Source organism: Copadichromis virginalis, linkage group LG13, assembly GCF_057382275.1.
Source record: "Copadichromis virginalis isolate Kocher_CV1m ecotype Utaka linkage group LG13, C_Virginalis_male_GT1.1, whole genome shotgun sequence".
Lineage (NCBI taxonomy): Eukaryota > Metazoa > Chordata > Actinopteri > Cichliformes > Cichlidae > Copadichromis > Copadichromis virginalis.
Genome location: NC_140630.1, coordinates 18,304,857 through 18,325,363, shown reverse-complemented (window position 1 = coordinate 18,325,363; position 20,507 = coordinate 18,304,857). Strand labels below are relative to the sequence as shown.

The window sequence follows — 20,507 nt, the reverse complement described above, 5'->3', positions numbered from 1 at the left end:
GACCGCCTTACATATCACCGCCTTTACCCAGGGGATGCCATACCCTGCATCTATGGACTTCCTAAAATCCACAAGGAAGCTGTCCCACTCAGACCCATAGTCAGTAGCATAAACTCAGCCACTTATAACATTGCTAAACACCTTGCTACCATCCTTGCTCCTCTCGTGGGGAACACCCCACACCACATCAAGAACTCCACCGACTTCACCGACAAGGTCCAGAAACTTACCCTGGATCCAGATGAAACCATGGTGTCCTTTGATGTAGTCTCTCTCTTCACTTGCATACCCACCACGGAGGCCGTGGAGACTGTCAGAAAATGACTACAAGAAGACAGCTCCTTGGAGGACAGGACCAACTTCACACCCGATCAGATCTGCACACTGTTAGACCTCTGCCTCACCACTACATATTTCAAATACAACGAAGGCTTTTACAGACAAAAACATGGCTGTGCCATGGGCTCCCCCGTGTCACCTATTGTAGCCAACCTTTACATGGAGGAAGTGGAAAGGAAGGCTCTTGGCTCTTTCAAAGGAAGAGTACCCAGCCACTGGTACAGATATATGGACGACACCTGGGTCAAAATCAAGACACAAGAAGTGGAATCCTTCACTGCGCACATTAACGCTGTGGATAAAAACATCAAGTTCACCAGGGAAGACACAAAGGACAACTGTTTGCCTTTCCTGGACTGCGCTGTGCACATTGAAGAGAACGGCAAACTCAACATCGAAGTTTACCGGAAGCCCACACACACGGACCAGTACCTCCTCTTTGACTCCCATCACCCTTTGGAACACAAACTTGGAGTAATTAGGACCTGTTAAGGTTCAAAATATTGGGGATGGAGACAAGAGAAAAACCACAATAACAACACTGGTCCGGTCGGGTTGAGTCAAACGATGATTTAATGATCACACACGTGGGAGATGGACACTGATGCAGACAGCCTCAAATCTCAAAGTGGTGGAGCATTGCTCAAACTCTTATAGCCTCTGGTTCTCCCATCTTATCATAAAAGCCTAAACATTCACATTCTTTCTCTCACACGGCGCCTAAGCTACAACCTTGGCTCCCTGTTTATCTGCTCGTGCTGAGATGGGGCAGAAAACTCCAGCATGTTCTATTCTCTTCTAATCAGACAAATAAGGCGATGACTTTCTGCGAACAGTATTCCTTATAACTCAACAGTATAATGCATCATAAACAATATCATTCATTCACAATAAATCAGCAGTCTAATGCAATGCAAATCAGTTTAAATACTGCAATAATTATCACCTTCTTCTAATTCAGGAGAATAATGCCAACTTAAACTACATAATAATTCACAATCTTTATTTCGGGGTCTAACATGGCATAAAATAATATCATAATTTTACAATTCCCCCTGATGAGCTCATTATTCTAATGAGCTCACAAACACCCTGTAGCCCAGTGTGGCCGGGTTCATCTCTTCTCACTCCTGAGGTCCTTTGTCCCCCTGACGGGCAAACCATATGTAAGATGACCTCTGTGTTTGCGCAAGTCAGGTGCAAGACAAACTATTACTACAAGGATAGCAGGTCCAGATGACACTCCCCTGTTCTCCCACAGCTTTATTTGGTGTTCCCTTATACCATTCAGACGTAGACTAGAACCTCTGTCCGAAGAGCTCTTAACCTTTATTTTATTGCTGCAGCTACCAGTGTCGTCCAGTTGCGTGATCCTCTGTTCTTCTTACTTCAACCTCAGGGGTTAGACAACCCTTCAGTCGTGACACAGATCAGGGGATTATTCTGCCCCTATTTCAAACAACGATCTGTGTATCCTCGGGTCCTGTGTCTCCCGTGTATCCTCCAGAAAAGAACAGGAAGGCGTCCCCCTTTTGCCCAAGAGCCTCTCGAACCTCGTTGGTCTGGTGTTTCCGGATTTCCGTCAACCCCTTCATGGTTATTGCTGTATTTATGGGATTCATCCTTTTGAAGTGACTAGCTGGAGCCCAAACGCCATGACCCTTGGACCCAGTTGGTGTCTCGGCAGTCACTGTATCTGTCTCTGCTGCGAAGGACCCTCGTATCTCTGTGGCCTCGTCTGGTGTCTGTTCCTTTCTCTGTAAGAGACAGAAAACCAAAACACCCCCTTCCTAGCCCTAATAATCTAATGTTATTATCTACTGACCTTCTAGTGGATGGAAATAATGATAAATAAATAATGATTTATGCTTCTCACTGATTCTCTACAAAAGACCGTAAACTTCTCGGGCCACCATTAGCTTAAGCTTTACCATTCCTAAGTTATTAAAGACACAAATCAAGTTATAAAAATGTTCAAACAATCCTTGTTTGATGTTGAAACCCAACTTCCCCCCCCCCCCCTTTTTTTGACACATTCCAATGTGTCAAATCAACAGAACTAGAACATTAAAAGAAAAGGTGAGGCAGGCACCACGTTACCCAGAATATTAAGTTGATCTGCGTGCAATGTTCTGACTCAAGTATTTTTAATATTTTAATGAATATCGTCTAATTAACTGCCACTACTTATACCTAGCAAAAGACATAATTGAATAAAAATCACAAAGAATAACATGATCTTAGTGTTATGTAAGCGCGTGCAGCCCTCCATGCTCGAAGTCACTCCACACCATAGATCAGTCAGACCTCGCGCTGACTGTAGCTTTTGACCCTTATTAACTTGAGCGCAACTCTATAATGAGCAACAAACTGCCATATGTATATAAATTATCATGATTACCCCTGCAAAGAAAAATTAAATCAATATCCTAACACCTGTAAATAAAAGACTAATCAGAGGTTATAACAATCACAGGGACACAAATGTTAGAATACGGTCAAAAGCTTCTATAAATGCTCGTTGCATAAGTCTCATACAACAATAAAATGCTGATATTAAAACAACAGTAAAACACCCCCTTTTGTCCCATTCAACCTGACACATAAACGTTTATAGATGGCTCTCTTAAATTTGACATTCTCCTGATTTTTCTTCACTGACCACAGCAGGGGAAACTCTGCCATGATACAGCCATAAATGCAGCTCACCTGATTCATCACTGAGCTCCATCGTCACTGGGGTCTGACAGGGTGGCGCTGCATACTCTTCTCATCTAATGTGTCTATTTTCAACCTGTTTAGTCAGAGTGCTCAAACATGAGGCAGACTACGTCCACAACAAGTCAACACAGCCGTAAATGTGGCCAATTATCAATCTATTACCAATCAATAACAACAGATAGCTTTTATTTTATGAATGTTTTCAATCAACCACTCACCCAGAGGATCTTCAATCCCAGGAACTTCCTTCTTCTCATTTAATGAGTCTGTCCTCTTTCCAAGACCTGGTAACTGGTCTATCCAGAGCCACCTGATCTCAAAATATACTTACAACAAGCCAAACCACCCGTTGGTCACACCAACCCTTTTCCGCCCTAAAGATGTTCAACGGCTAAAGATGTTCAATGCCATCGTAGACTGGAGTGCCGAAAGAGACTTTAACGCCAACTGTTCCAACAATCCATTTTATATTGCTTCCTGGTCAGAGTTGCAAAACTCCACACCAGGGTTCAAATCGTTTTACTATTTTCATTAGTTCTTATTTTTTATTTTAGTTTCGACTCCAGATTTACAATAGTCATCAGTCCTGATGTTTGTACCAGGTGTAATCAATGTTTACCAAGTCTTTGCTAGTTTAGTCTAATTTATATTGTCCGAAAATCCTCAGTTTCAGGTTAATGTTGATTAGTGCCAGTTATAATTTTAGTTGTATTTTGCCAAAACTAAGTGTCACAAAATTCCAGTTTCAACACATCAGCCATGCTCCCCTGCTTATCCCTGGGTATTAAGACTATTAACTCCTGCTGCACTGCGTGTTCATAATTTTGGTCAATCGACAAACCTTTTGAAGGTGCTCGCACAATTATTTAGATGTTCCAATCCTGTTGTCTCGGGCTGCACCACGCTGCCTTATCTGGTGTTAGCTGTTTTCCGGTGATGTGGGTTGAATGGGGGAGCTCTTCAAGGAGGGGGAGTATGCTCCCCCTGATGAGCTCTTCAAGGTCAGCTAAGCTAACCTTCGTGTGTGAGCTTTTCAAGTGCATTTCAAGATTTGTGGGATTTTTGCTTTATAAATGTCCCTCATAACCCCCTGACGGCCCTCTAATTTATTTTAACACACCATAGTGTACATTTAGTGTTCACTTGTAGCTCTCATACTCTACTTACCACTCTTCTAAGTCCTGATGTTTCTTAAAGAGGACAACCGTACCTTTAAATAATATCACATGTGTGGGGTGGTGGTCTTACCAATTGTTTTTTCCCACCCTTTTTACATTTTATGAAAGCCAGAGAGATAGACCTGATATTTTCATTTGAAACATTTTGTTAAACTCAGAGTTTTATTTTATTATTTTTATTTATTTATTTTAAGCTTATTTAATTTCACGGAGAACATGCCTAACCTATTAATTTATACTGTAGTGCACGTCGGGACTTTATACTTATATTCATTTCACTTTTTCCTAGTAGACAACTCTTTAACAAGGGCATAGAGAATTCTTGACCGAATAGCGAGATTCAAACATAATTTTTCAAAAGGTAAGAGTCATGTGAGCCAGATAGGGGAGAGTGACACCCCAGGAGGAACAACACAAAGATTATCGAGATGCAGTGGCAGGTGTAATGGAGGAAAACACAGGGCCACAATCTGTCGTCCTATCTGGTGCTTCTTAGCAACTTCTGGTGCCGTCCTATAATAATTTTCACCTAACCGATTTTGAGAAATTTTACCATAACGGGTCCAACCGAAGAAAGATAACTTTTTTACGACCAATTAAACAGTCTCTGTTACTTCTGGAACAGTTTCTGACCTAATTTGTAAAACTATTAACCAGTCTCTGTTACTTCTGGAACAGTTTCTGTCCTAATTTCCCTACTAAACTACCTGAGCCTTCAGCTCACTATCCAGGGACTCAAACCCAACATTCTCTGTTACTTCTGGAACAGTTTCATATTTCTTCAACTTCATTAAATACTCTTAAGCAACGTTAACTGCATAACACACGGTGATTCTCATCAAAATCAAAACAGACACTCTAGCAGTAATTTCAGTGAGTAGACTTTAATTTAGTCATATCCAATTTGGCACATTTTGGAAATAATTCAACAGGTAGTGCCTTACCTTTAGATAAGCCGGCTTTTGTCCACTCAAATCAGACCACTGGCTCGTGCCTGTCCGTTCGACAACCTCGGACCGTCCAAACTTTTAAATTCCACCCCAATACCACAGGACGAGCCCCCAAAATGTTAAGGTTCAAAATATTGGGGATGGAGACAAGAGAAAAACCACAATAACAACACTGGTCCGGTCGGGTTGAGTCAAACGATGATTTAATGATCACACACGTGGGAGATGGACACTGATGCAGACAGCCTCAAATCTCAAAGTGGTGGAGCATTGCTCAAACTCTTATAGCCTCTGGTTCTCCCATCTTATCATAAAAGCCTAAACATTCACATTCTTTCTCTCACACGGCGCCTAAGCTACGACCTTGGCTCCCTGTTTATCTGCTCGTGCTGAGATGGGGCAGAAAACTCCAGCATGTTCTATTCTCTTCTAATCAGACAAATAAGGCGATGACTTTCTGCGAACAGTATTCCTTATAACTCAACAGTATAATGCATCATAAACAATATCATTCATTCACAATAAATCAGCAGTCTAATGCAATGCAAATCAGTTTAAATACTGCAATAATTATCACCTTCTTCTAATTCAGGAGAATAATGCCAACTTAAACTACATAATAATTCACAATCTTTATTTCGGGGTCTAACATGGCATAAAATAATATCATAATTTTACAGACCCTACACCACCGGGCAGAACATGTTCCCTCTAAGCCTGAAGGAAAAAAGAAGGAACACACACATGTAAAGGAAGCACTCAAAACGTGCGGCTATCCTAAATGGGCGTTCTTAAAGTCAGCAAAGAGGCACAGAAAAGAAGACCAGACACCAGCGAGGGAGGACAGACGCAACAACATTGTCATCCCCTATGTAGCCGGTGTATCAGAGAAACTCAGGAGAGTTTTCTCCAAGCACGACATCCCAGTGTATTTCAGACCCAGCAACACGCTCAGACAAAAACTGGTTCACCCGAAAGACAAAACGCCAAAACACAAACTTAACAATGTGGTGTATGCTGTACAGTGCAGCGAGGAATGCTCAGACCTCTACATTGGAGAGACCAAACAGCCACTTCACAAGCGCATGGCACAACACCGAAGAGCCACCTCCACAGGACAAGACTCAGCAGTCCATCTGCATCTTAAGGATAAAGGACACTCTTTCGAGGATGCCAATGTTCACATTTTGGACAGAGAGGACAGATGGTTTGAAAGAGGAGTGAAAGAAGCCATCTATGTCCACTGTGAGCGACCATCTTTGAACAGAGGCGGGGGTTTACGACACCAACTCTCTGCCATCTATAATCCAGTTTTGAGATCCCTTCCCAGACGACTTAACGCCCACTCACATCCTGGGCCATCTGACCTCAGGAATTCGCATGATAAGGTGGGGCCAGGTTTCACAATGAACACACCCGAAACTCTGGCTGATTGGGACCCACACCCAGTTTCACACCTTGGCTCAGGCGATTAGAGGAGCATCAGGGGGTGCTTTTGTCCCTCTGTGGGGGGAAACTCCCACTAGGTTTATATCTGGGACTCTCCACCATTTGACCTTAGAACTGAAGAAGCTTCTCGGATGAGAGGTGAAACGTCTTCAAGTAACTTAAAGAAGTCCAGACGCTTTTCTTTGCAAGCTCCTTTGACTACGATGACCTGGATGACTGAGAACCTTCACAGACATCTTGGGGGTTTTCTTCTTCTTCTTCTTTTTTAAAAAATACATCCATTTACACTGAGATTATATTACAGCATGAGTGAGCTATTAACTAATAATTTTTTTAAATAATTAATTTATCACAACTGCCCCAATAAATTAACAATGACATAAAATTAATATTCAACAGGAGTGAAATCAACTTATTAGTTTCGCGTGTGGCTCTTTGGGAAAGTTGTGTTAGTGGATAGTAAATGAGTGTATCTTATAATATTTGCATCTGTTTATAATCATTATAATAATTAAACATGCTATTGCATTAGATATTAAACCTAACGCTGTTAACGTTATTTAAACACGTGGTCCATTGTTAAGCCATTCTCTGATAAGGTCTCAGCCGTTTAGAAATCAATAACAGTGTCATGTGCCTTTAAGACGCCAGTCAGGGTGGACCCAACGTCGGCGTTAGACGCTCAGGAAGTGGATTAAACCACCAAAGATTCCCGCAGATTCGATACCGATTGTCCCAATGTTAGATACGTGTTCGTGCTAACCTGAACGTTTGGCCGAGCACGTTTATGGGCTATTTAGGACGATAATGCTGGATGGTTGCGCTCATGAAAATCACCAGGGATATATGCAGGCTGTTGGGACTCGGGAGCGGTAAGAATTCTCTTCCACTTTTCGAAACTTTCTAAACTGGTTAGATCGATCACGGACGTAATAACGAAACGCGTGTGACACGGCACATTTGGAGGACAGCTAACTCGTGAGTTACATAAACGACGTGATTGTGATATTGCTTCCCATTTGTGTTATCCTAGTGATCAAACTGAGCTCTTGGTCAAACAATGAAACTTCTCTTGGCAGTTACACCCTCGCCTGTACCGCTTCCAAGTTTGCGCAGTAAAAAAAAAAAAAAGGAAAGAGTTCTCAGAAAATCCAAAACGCTCTCTTACACTTTCTCGCTCACGAAGCAAATAGTTATAAAGTTTACAAGCTGAAGTACACCATGTATAAAAGACAGAGATAAAGTAATGTGTGCTATAAAAAAGCAAAACAAAGATAAATGCATTCTTCGGTGCGTGTTAGTGTGATAACAATGTCTTAGATAGGGGCACATGCCCCACAGCACAGAACGAGTTTATACGCAGATTGAAAGTATTGTATGAGCTTAAAACATGTCTTTAAATAACGTGTTATGTTCCCACATGTTCCTCTTCTTCGCTTAACATGTTAACAGGTTGGCTTATGTGTGGCTCCTCTCTACAGCTGCTGATCTACACACCTTCATCGACATTTAAAAACTTTTAGGCATGCCTTGCCAACTTTAGCATTACTTAGTATTTGAGTACACATCTGGTGTGAGTAATCCTATTAGCATTTATGGAAAGCGTGGGAATATTAGATGAGAAATACACACAAACAAAATGGGATGAATAAAGTATGTGTTGTAGCAGGCAGCAGTTTCAAATTATGTTTATTTCTTAATATATGAATGTGGGAATTCCCGAGTTTATCATCCAAAAGTAGGGAAATATCTATTTGCAAAAGAGACTGGTTTGCATTCCTTCATTCTTAGATCCAGATCCATACACCTCTGTGAAGGTGTAATAAAGAGCTTAGATACTACAGAACAGTGAAAGATTTCTAGCATTTTTTTTTAACAGTGTCAGTTAGTAATCTCACTGATGAAGCAGTTCAGTTAAAGTGCTATAGACTTGGTTTCCTGCCACTCCAACCATTACTGGCTTTGCAGTGGTAGTGTGAGAGTCTGTAGGTGGTGCATATGCTTAATTCTCGTAACTGTTCCCAGAGTGAAGGTGTGGATAAAAAGCCATACCTGGAGAGGTGAACGAGGGTCATTGTGGTTATAGACTGCTGCGTCAATTTTTCTTTTAGCTGTAATAGTGATTCTGTATTGTTCAGAGCTCTCTGTTAGCATTTTAGAGGAGGTGGCACTCTCCACCTTTTACTTTTTATCTTTTTTGCTAACACTTTTTTTGTGTGCTCACATAACTTTTATGCCAGTACACAGTAGGGTTATGTTGAACCTGCTAATGCAAAGAAAGCTTTGCTGTGTCAAACTGGCTTTGTAGTGTACCTCCCCTGAGATCTTTAATGATTTTTCTTCTGTTGATTTCTGATGTAATGCAGTTGTCTTCACTCAGTCTCACGCAGAACATTTGTGCCTCGCAGCCATGTACTCTGCAAAAAACAAAACGTGTGATTGTTTCTATTTCCTACATTGTTTACATGTTTCTGTGTTTAACTGGTTTACACAACCACTTAAAACCACTGGCATATGATTAAGCAGTGCCTGTTTGAATAATAAGGTCATGCTTTCGTGAAGAAAAGTGTGGACCTGTGCAGTTTATTTTCTTGTTAGTCCTCCAGCCTGTGATGGTACGTGATTATTTAGCATTCCTGTGGAAAGAGCTCACCTTTCAGCTGTACACTAATTTAGGAAATTTCCTTGAAGTGAAGAAACAGAGGCTCTCTTGTTGCTCGTGTCTACCGATCTTGTATCACTTGTGTTTTTGGAGGACATTCCAGTATGGTAAAAATTTTTACCAACGGCCTGGTTCAAATGAGATGGAGTTGTTAACAGTGCTTATTTCTTGACATTTGAGCAGTGAGTCAGGCGCACACAACTGAAATTCCTTGCTGTCACTATGCATCCTTGGAGGCGCATTGTGATGACAGACTGGCTCTTTAACAAAGCCAGTGAGAGACATTTATATGTGAAGACACCCCCCCCCCCCCCCCCCCCCCCGGATGTACAATTACATACAATTACAGTGACTTTTATTTTCCTATGTTTTTTACATATTGTTTAAAATATGGACAGCACCACTAAAGGACAGGCATACACAGAATCAGGAAGTTGAGTAGCTACTTGGTGTGTCTAGTTTTGTTGTATGAAATTCATAACAGTTGAATGTAAAGTGTAAAACTCTCCTGTCAATGCTTCACAAGTCACAACATGAGTAAGAGACCAAGTATGGGATTTGTCACTCTCTGGAAATCTTTGCTCATCAAATAGAAACATGACACCACATGTATTCCGGCGTAGTCCACTACTTTGCTTCCTTTTGTCTTGTCGTGTGTCTGCTGCAGTTTGACCTAAACGACTACAGTTTTGGCTTGATCAAATAAGCTGCCCCCCCTCCCCCAAGCGTATGTACACAAAATCCCACATTTAGAGCAGTGGCTTTCCTTTTTTCCCCTCTTCTCAGTACTCCAGCTTCTCAGAAAGCAGTACTCAGGGCAGCTGTATGTGTTGTGTGGCGGGCTTGTGGCAGTGCTAAAGATAATTATTACTAAATGCCTCTCAAAGAAACAACCTGATTTGGCGTCTCTGAGCAATTTTCAGTTCTGTTTCCTTTATTTTATTTTACATGCTTTTCCTGGTGGTTCATATAAGAAAGGATTACATAATCCTTCCTGTCTCCACCCAGTGTTGTTTAAAAATTTGGCACATCATCACTGGTCATTGTGGTTAGACCGGAATATAAATGAGACAGGCTAACCTAACACACAGAGGACTCTTTAATATAACACATTAAGGTAACTTGAAAATGTTGGAACAGAGTTTTTGTACTCTCCTTTGCTGCAGGGGATGCCTGCTGCTTGCTTTTAACCTTTTCTTGGTTGATAGAGGCTGAAATGAGTAAAGGAAAGAGAAGCGTGCGGTCATATTAAACGATGGTTCTGCCCATCTCGTCTCATATTACACTATGCATTTTCACAGAAAGTCTTTTCCCTTTTCCCCTGACAGGGAAGGAAATTTTAAATGGCGTGTCAAGCTATGTTGCTGAGTGGGGTGGTGGGGAAGAAAAGTGTGTCCTTATCTAGCTACATTCTGATGATTATTATTTTTTAATACAGTATGGCTCATAGGAACAAGAGTGTAGCTGTTTCTTTAAAAAATATATATATATATATATATATATATATATATATAAAAATTTCATTTTGTGTATTTCCTGAAGGTCCTGTGGTCCAGGAGGAGCAGATGGACTGTGGTGCTACAAACCCTGACCCAAGTGCCACCATTGCGCAGGTAAACAATTGGTGTCAGGCTCACAGGACCAAGTGAGGACTGTAAGGGTGAGGACATTAATGATCCATTTCTCTGAATGTTTGGTTTTCTAGGATGCATTAAATGGAGAGGAGGAGTTGAGTGATGAGGAGAAAGCAAGACGGAAGGCAGAGCGACGCAAAGCCAAGAGGAAGGTGAGAGGAAAAGCCTATCTTGCTGGAAATCTATATGTCAAAGGATGTCATTCGTTTTCTGAAGTGTACCTGTGCATCCATTTCAGCGCCGTCGAAAACGTAAGAAGCAGGAGCAAAATAAGCAAAATCACAATGCTGAACAGGTAAAGATTTTAATATTCCCCTTGGAAGCGCACCCTCCTTTAGCCTCTGTGGGGTGAAAATCTAAATATTCAGCTCTTCCTCCACATTAGGATGACGAAGAGGATGGAGGTGCAGAATCTGAACTAGACGAGAGCGATTCCGAAGCAGAAGTTGGGGGTGAAGACGAGAAACAAAGGGCGCAGAAAGAAGAGGAGGGGAAATCGGAGGCCTGCTCTAAAGATCTTGCTACTCCTGCTATTGCTCCTTCAGGATATCAGGAGACCCAAGCCAGATCTGCTGAGGAGGTTGGGGCACTACACTAGTTTATTATCCATGTGTGAATAAGCCATTGTTTTTATTTTTAGTCATTAGCTATCATCACAGGCCTCAAGACAATGAATTAATAGAAGCGTTTCAAGTGAAAGCCTGTGTGCTTGTAGGCCTGGATGGCACATGATTTAACACTAGTGTCTGACTTTGTGTCCCACAGGAGCCAGAGTGGGATGTCAGCAGTGCCTTCTTTGCAAATGCTGCTAGCCATATCAAACCCAAAGGATCAAGTCGAAAGTCCAAAGAAAACAAGGAGAATGAAGCCAGGAGAGAGGTGAATGCTAACAGATGGTCTAAGAGAAGCAGCTATAGCAAAAACGCCCATATATAATAGTTCTTGCTGAGGTGGTGTTCCTGTGTTAGTTCAAAGTCTGATATGTGGGGAAAGTGGACTATGGACCATGAAAGATTTGATGAAAGCTGTGTGTGTGTTTGTAGTGTAAATACACATTTTCATGAGTATAAAGTGATGAAAATGATATATATACTTTTTTTTTCTTCTTTGTTTTGTTCAGACAAATGGAACTGACACCATGACCAAGAAAAGTGCATCACTGACAGGTAAAGAATTGAAACTTTAAAAGTTATTCATGGAAATGGAAACAAAGGCTTCGAGGACATTGATTACACATTCATTCTGAAAGCATGTCAGCATACAGCACTGCGGTCATTTGAGCCTTTGGGAATGTTTAAAAACAAATCTTTATGTCCTGCAGAAAAAGGGATAAAGCTGGTGCAAGAGGGGCAGTATGCACAAGCAGCCAGTATGTTTACAGAAGCCATAAAATGTGATCCCAAAGATTACAGGTACAGCTTCTGTGGTCACGACTTGGGCATTACAAAAGAAATGCACATTTCACATAATATTAATTCATTTATTTATTAATTTTTTTAATGTCGTGTAGATTCTTTGGGAATCGCTCTTATTGCTATTACTGCTTGGAGCAGTATCCTCAGGCCCTGGCAGATGCTGAACGCTCCATTCAGCTGGCCCCAGACTGGCCCAAAGGATACTTCCGCAAGGGCAGTGCCCTCATGGGCATGAAGGTTGGTACAAGCTTGTAATAGCTTGTAGTCGAGTAAATAATCTACCGAAAAAGCGTTAAGCATTAGTGTTAACTCACTCACTCTGTGTGTGTTGTAGCGGTACAGTGAGGCAGAAAAGGCTATGGAGCAGGTGCTGAAGCTGGACAAAGACTGCGAGGAGGCTGTCAATAATCTATTTAACTGCAAAGTGCTGCAGTTAATGGTAACGCCTACACACAAAAGCTCTGTAGATGTGACACGTATTATTTGTATGCCTTCTCCCAATGACAGCTGTGACCCAAGGAAGTGCTTTTTTTCTTTTTTCTTTCAAGTTCCTCTTTTCCACTATTAGAGGCATTTTGGCACAAACATTTACTCGATGAGCCGACTGGAATTTTGGTGTCAAGGTCACAGTGAACTAAAATCAGTCTACTTCTTGTTAGTCTGTTGTATTAGGATTGCTTTAAAGGGATTTTTTTTTTTTTTTTGGTAAACATTTGGCACATTTACTCACACTTGGCAATGAACTGCTTGGATTCTGTACTCAGAGGTTAAGGTCGCTGTGACCACCTCAACACACAATTTATTTATTTTTTTTATTTTTGCCATAACTAAGAAATGGATAAGATGCCATAAAGCCATAATGTTCAAGGATCAAGTGTACACAGCCATGGTTGTAAAGTCTCTGCCAAATGGCAGACGGATGGCATACACCCTTGTGGTGGTAATTTGAGTTTCTCTCTTTCTTCCTCAGGAACTGGGCTTTGAAGAAGTGCAGAGTGTCTTGCTGTTAGATAGATTTTCAACAGTGCAGGGTGTTCTGGCATATTATTCTGAAGCAGCCAAAAGTAAGGCCAAAAAAATGACCAACAGTTTTTCTTCTGGATCAAATAAGTTTAAAGCAAAAATCATACAACTGATTTTCCGATGTATTCTCTTGTTGATGCTTTTTCTTTCCTCAGCAGCAGCTGGGAGCACAGATTCATCTGTTGTGCAACCAGGGTAGGTGACTGTAATTGAGCAGTCAAAAATAGAGTTGTTGATGAATTAGATTTTTTTTTTTTTTTTTTTTTTTTTTTTTTTTAAAGCACTCTTGGTGACATTCTCTCTCTTGCAGAACTCCCTGTCAATCCCTCTGGGTGGGAAATGTGACAACTGAATTAACTGAGAAACACTTAAGGGACCTTTTTAAAATGTAAGATCCTATTCTGGTACAAAATGTTATCATTTAAACACAATATCCCTATACGAAAAATGTGGGGAGCTAAGTTAAAACTGCAGTTGTTGACTGGTCTGCTTGTGTCTCCTTGTATTGAAGGTATGGTGAAATTGAGAGTATCCGTGTGCTGCATGAGAGATTCTGTGCCTTCGTTAACTTCAGGGATGCAAGCATGGCTGCTCGTGCCATGGAGAAACTAAATGTAAGTGCGTTTTTGTTGTTTCTCCTTTGTCAGCATTATTATTTTCATAGCACCAGTTATTGCCGTGGGGTTAGATGTGTATATGTGCTTGCTGTCACAGGGTCACTGTATTGAAAACACTCGTTTAGTGGTGCGCTATCCTGACCGCCGCACTCAGAGGTCCCTTCCTATTCCACTCAAGACTTGCCTCCCTGTCACACAGCAGGGAGGCACAGCTGCTGGGTGAGACGCTAACTGGCTGCTCTTTTAAAAACTCTAGTTAAGAAAAATAATAATAATGATGATGATAATAATCATGCAACAGGACTGCAGTTTTATAACTAATGTGCAACCTGTATGTCTCTACCCAGACCCCGAAGACGCGGCCCGGTTAACGGAGATGAGTGTTACTTCTGGAGAACCACTGGCTGCCATTTTGGGGAGAAATGTCGCTACAAACACATTCCTGATCAGAAGGGCAAGGACAGGAAACCTTGGCAGCCTTGAACACAGTTTACTCTCTGCCTCATTACTGAAAAAAGAAACCGGGATACGCCGACTGTGCCAATGGGACTGGTTCTTGCCGCACAAGGTTCTCTGGGCTAAAAATATTTACTGTGGCAGACTGGATAAGAATGGCTAAAGGTTCAGAGCCAGCATTCAGGTTCTACTGGAGGGGGGGTAGTCACATGTACCACAAAGGATTTGGACCATGAAGGTTTATATTCTAACGAAAGCCCAGAGTGGATAATTTTTTTTTTTTTTTTTTTTTTAGTAATAGAAGATTATCTAGAAGAGGGCAACAAAACCAGCTGGTACAGCTTTTGAATAAAAACCGTCATATTCACAGCCTTTTATGGGACATGGGATTTTATTCTTTCTTCTAAGAGGAAGAACCTAACACTTCAAGCAAACAACATAAAGAGGACGTGAAACTGCCTTTGTCTGTCATCCGAAGAAAACTAAAAGCTCTGCCATGTATGGTAGTAATGAAAGGAATACATGTGGATGTCGTTGTCTTTGGGACTTTCCTTCTTTGGAAATTTCCGTCACAAACCAGTGTCTCCCCCCCCCCCCCCCTTTTTTTTTTTTTTTTTTTTTTTTTTGTTTCTAAGTAAAATTTAATTGCCATATTCTAACTATTGAGGCATATCCCATGCCCCAAACAGCTCATAGCTCGCTTAGGTCTGCAGTTATTGCTGGGGCTTCATTCCTACTTGTTCATGTTCCAGTACTGAAACATTGTTCATGATACCAAAGACATACCTGACATTTAAGTACCTCACCTATGCAGATGAGGATTTTTGTCTTGCCAATAAGCTACAGAAACCCAGAGGCGATGCCCTTTTGCCCTATGTAGCCTTACAAATGATCTTATGTGGGCGAGTGATTATAAATACAATGATTTGACTTGAAGGACTGCAAAGTTCTATGCATCAGTGCATGAATTAGGTTTATATTCAACTTTAGGTTTATTTTCACCAGTTGGCTGTTTTTTTTTGTTTTTTGTTTTTGAAAGATTGAATGGTTTCACTGCAGGAGTTTTCTTGACATGTTAGTTGAGATTCCTTGTCCATAGAAAAAGTAAAAGCAACACTTGACGTAATGTAAATGCTGCTTTTATAAAGGCTGTAGTCTTTAGTTTTATTTTTGTTTGTTTTTTTTAGTCTGTCTCCAAGATGGATTTTTAACCTCTTGGCAATTTTAAGCCCAAAATGTTTGATGTTCGGAATTGCATGAAGCTTCTGTTGTGAAGTGCTTCCGTGCTGCAGACTTGTCTCTGCTTTGTGGACTGCAGGAGATCTGTTTTGTGGACCCAATTCAAACGTCAAACCTTTGGTGTTGTTGTTATCGTTGTTGTTCTTCTTATTATTATTATTGTTATTATTATTATTATTATTATTATTATTATTATTATTATTATTGCTTTTTCTCAGCAGGAGAATGTTCTTCTTGCTTTCTTGGTACATTTGCATTGTAAACATGCAAAGTTCTTTACATCTATGCAAAAAGTCCTGAACTGATTGTCAGTTCTGTGTCAGAAATACACACCACTTCTTGAAAAGAGGAAAAAAAAATAGTAATGTACGCACACAGTTTAAAATCATACACTTATTGTTTGAACCTTGAAAACCAGTGTTTTAAAGTTTTGGGCCTCCTATTTCAGTATTTTAGTGAACTGAAGGATCTGATGGGTCTGCATTAACACGGCCTCATTCTTTCAATAGTTTTAACACTAGACCGTGCATTAAAGCCTATTAGCATCTGTTTGTGTCATTTAGTAGAAAACAGATCTTGTTTAAGTCCACACTACGTTCACTTGTAAACTATGCATAGCAGTATTTATTTTTCTATTTATACTTTTTTTTTTCCCCCCCATGTTTCCTGTATTCAACATATCCTGGGAACTGAATTTACCTTTTATTTACTGGCCATATTGTCTTTTCACTTTCTGGCCAGTTAATGAACCTCTTTCAGGTCTCTGCTGCTTAGTTCTGGCTTTAAGAGCAAACTTAAAAAAAAAAAAAGGTGCAAATACTGTCACATGCCGCGCTTCTGCTTTTCTTGTGTTGCTTTCGGTCTTGTGGCTGGAACTAGTGAAAAAGGAATTGGACACCAAAAGTTAAGAGTGCATTTGTCTGTTTGGCCCACTTGCTCAGTGCTTTTTGTGATCTCAGCTGTTAACTACGGTTTCATATTCCACTTAATTTTATAGATAAGTTGTGTTTTGTTTTGTTTTTTTGTGTTTTGTTTTTTGTTAAACTAGAATATTTTTAATTGAATAAATATTTCACACGAGAAAGAATTTTATTTTAATGCTTGTTTAGAGTATGCTTAGTCTCTTTACCTTGTTTCAAACTATTTCAGCAAAATGTGTTTCTGATTATACAATACACATTTATAAACAGAGCACTGCAACCTAATCTCTACAATATTTTGTATTATCATTACTGCACAGTTTAAAAAAAAAAAGGGGGGGGGGGAGTTTTTTTTTTGTTTTTTTTTTTTTAATAAAGGAATTTGAACCACCTATCCCCCCTTTCTGAGTGTCTACATGAGTAATGAGATCAACTGGTGGGGGTGGAGGGAGGAATACCAGAGGTATGTACTTAGTGCCTTCCACAAGGTGGCAGAGTTGTACTTGTAAGCTTTTCACTGACGTACAATCATCAACATGACCATCCTTTTGCCTCAGTTGGACCTCCAGAAACCAACATGTAAATTTGAGTCATTCCTCTTCCTGGAAACCAAAACCATGACATGGTAAATCTAATCGGGCCAGGCTGGAGTGGGGAAACTATGGTAACCATCTCATCATTAGTAGGAGACCTTTACATGGCGAACATTACATTTAGACCAGTGGGAAGTCACGATTGCACTAAGAAAGTGTATGTGTTTTGTGGTGGTGGTAGGGGGGGCATTATCATTATGTAACTGATGACATTTTTAATAGAGGAACTGAGCCTGATGCCACCGATAACTTAAACTGCAAAATTAAAATGACTCATATGTTCAAGGTTTATTAGGATGAGTAGTACTCAGGGTGCAGTAACAGTTGTTATAATGCATTTAAGAGTTTTTGAGGCAACCCTGACAAAGTGAGGTTATATCAGCTTTGGCAAAAAGACATTTTCAGGGAAATCTTGTGTCCCAAGAGTTTTACTCATTTTAGGATCCTAACTGAGTGAGAAGTACTAGCATAGAATCTCTAAATACTTAGAAAGGAAGGACTGGTGTTTTCTTTCTTACCACAAGACACAATGGACCATAGTGACACTGTTACAAAAACAAATGATCAAAATAACTGAGAAGTGATCATATCATGTAAACAGCAGCATTTTCCATCTGAAGCCACAATTTGCTAATGCAGAATATGCATTTGATTTCCAATAATTTGTTGAACCCAAAGGTGAACATTACAGTACAGCAATTTATTAAAGTCTGCTTGTTATGAAGTTGTTGGCCCCTGTGAAGGACTTTCTAATGCGGGTTTAAAAAAAAAAAAAAGACATCAGTATTAAACTTGTCAGTGTGTTGTTGTCTTATAACTCAGTTACTCTTTTTGGGCATTGCTGTATTTCCAGTCTTTAGGATTACTAACAATTTTTTTTGGGACATTGGGACAGTGTGGTTTCAATGCAATAGATCCATGTCAGCAACATCTGTAATTACATTATTAAGTAGTCTAGAACATGACAAGTTGGACTGGAGTCCTTATGAATTCTCATTTGCATCTTTTCTTGACATCATGATTTTCTTTGAGGCCAAGAAAAAGTTATTAGGAGACGACAAAGAAGTTAATGATATCCTGAAATTTTAAATTCCCCTAATTGTATCAATTATATCAATGTAGAGTACCCACTTAAAACTGTCGTTTTTAGCTGTATGAATGTCTGAAAATGATTTTCTTTCTTACAAGAGATTTAACCTAAATCTGTCGAGCATCAAATTTGACCTACTTTTAAATCATCGCACTTACCATTTTTCATTCCATGCAAACATGGCCTTAGTACTGAAGTCAGCCTATATTTAGCTTTCTGTACTCTCAACCCCACAACCTGTACAGCCCATACTCTATACATTATGAGCAGAGGCCTACACGTGCCTGTCGCCAGCTAAAAGTAAAAACGTTACGAAAGCCTGGAGAGACGGCAATGGGGGTGAACATGAGGAGGTGCTGTCATTTGAAAAGGCACTTGTTTATTGTTGGAGAGCATGTATTTATTTCATGCCTCCACAGATTGTGGGTAAGGGCAGAGCCGACTCGGTCGCTGTAATTAGAGAGGTGAAGGGAGAGAGAGAGTGCTCTGCCACAGAGACCTGCTTCACTCAAATATTCATAGTCCTATGAGAGCTGTGTAACACTCTCACTAGCACACCCCCCCAATGAAAGTATTGGCACATAGGGAGGGAAACCTGTCTAGTCTGGTTTAATTAGTCTGATATGCAATCATGCATCATAAATTATAATGAAAGGATGCCGCGCTCAGCAGCAAGTTTTATTTTTTAACCTAAGTAAACCCCTATTTCCTTTTTCCTTTTCTTCTTTTACGTCTCTTTTTCGTCTCTGTCGGCCTTGGAGGTCCCTCTGATTTGGCCCCGCTAATAGGGGGTCTGCTCTTCCTGTTCAGTTTTACCAGTCAGGGAGGGACCTCCATTTCGCCACCCAGTCACACCATCTCTAGCACACACAAACATTTCAATTATAGCATCAGTGGTTACATGTGAACACATGAATAGGCGCACATTGTAAGGAACGTGTGAATCCTTTTGAGCTTGCTGGAAATCTGCATACGGCGTTTTTTACGGTTGGGCTTGATGTTTTGGTTCCTAACCCTCTTGTTATAACTGAAATTTTTCATGTCTATGAATAAACCTTGCTCCCCTGAAAAACATGCCCACCAACATTTATTTAAAAAGTGAAAAAGGGTTTATCAACAAAACACCTCGAGGCTAAAAATTTCCATACAGCTAAATTTATCCCCAATCTTCCCAAAAATGACTCAAGAAATAAATAAACAGGTTTCAGACCTGCAAACCAATAGTACACATGTGGGAGAAACCTAAACCCAAATCAGGACCGAGCATGAAGTGTTTAAAAGCCATAAACTGAACATTTTCCCTTTCTTCTGGATCTACACTGATGGGTTAAAGCTTTATGCTTTCTACACCATGATGATAGGTTAGACTATAGTAACATACTCCTGGTCAAGGGTGGTATGGCGTATTCTCATTAGTCACGTTCACCATGGCTATGGTAGGGCTGGGACTATTTTAGATTTGGTGGTTTGTGGCCATCTCAACAAGGAAATATCTACCCTGTGGTATAGGGAGCTTCTTTAAGACACTTGGAACTGGGATGTTTGAAACTATTCTGGATCCAGAGTCCTTCCTGTTGGCTACATTTACATTTCACCCTAAACTTGTGTAACATCATGAGGGTACAGTTGTGTACACCTTCAGCCTATCAGAGTGTACAAAATATAAAGGGACAAAAAATAGAAAACTAAAATACTAGCTAAAATAATGAAAATACGATTGTGGATATATACAAAGTCAATTTTGTCTAAAGTATTAAACCATGTGTCTTGAAATTGATGACACTGTGGGTGTTGGTGACAAATTTCTGAAATATTTACCCGCAGATTAATGATTAATTTGTCTATGAAGCACACAATGTTTTATCTCAGAGCTTATTCAGCAGTGCTTCAGAGTATTCATTCACAGTTATACAAAAATGTCAACCAAGAGAAATCAAGTACAAAGGGAGCCTAGTTTCACAAGAACAGCTTTATATATATGTATGTATATATATATATATATATATATATACACACACACATATATATATATGCATATATATTGTACAGACACATAGGTCCCATTCAAATGAACCAGCTTTACATTTTCTAAGTTTTGTATCAAAGAATGAAACCCAGACAGAAATGTACAGAGGAGGGAGGCAGGGAGGAATATAGGGAGGAGGGAAGAAAGGAGGATTGAGGAAAGCCTTTGGTAGGCACACTCCTTCACTCAGTCACT

The 20,507-nt window shown here is 40.2% G+C and overlaps 1 protein-coding gene across 2 annotated transcripts; it reads left to right on the top strand.

The window, feature by feature from the left end:
* The first annotated feature begins 7,258 nt into the window (after nt 1-7,258).
* On the top strand, nt 7,259-14,784 carry LOC146695506 (uncharacterized). 2 transcript variants are annotated; one of them, XM_085477730.1, is made up of 16 exons: nt 7,259-7,509; nt 10,842-10,912; nt 11,005-11,085; nt 11,172-11,228; nt 11,319-11,513; nt 11,699-11,812; nt 12,054-12,099; nt 12,255-12,345; nt 12,444-12,585; nt 12,683-12,787; nt 13,319-13,412; nt 13,530-13,566; nt 13,682-13,759; nt 13,883-13,985; nt 14,086-14,207; nt 14,336-14,784. In XM_085477730.1, the coding sequence occupies exons 1-16, from the start codon at nt 7,452-7,454 to the stop codon at nt 14,469-14,471; spliced, it is 1,530 nt and encodes a 509-aa protein (XP_085333856.1). In that variant the 5' UTR covers nt 7,259-7,451; the 3' UTR covers nt 14,472-14,784. The 2 variants fall into 2 exon arrangements, with proteins under 2 accessions (XP_085333856.1, XP_085333855.1); XM_085477729.1 differs by having other exon boundaries at nt 13,527-13,566.
* Nucleotides 14,785-20,507: the final 5,723 nt, after the last annotated feature.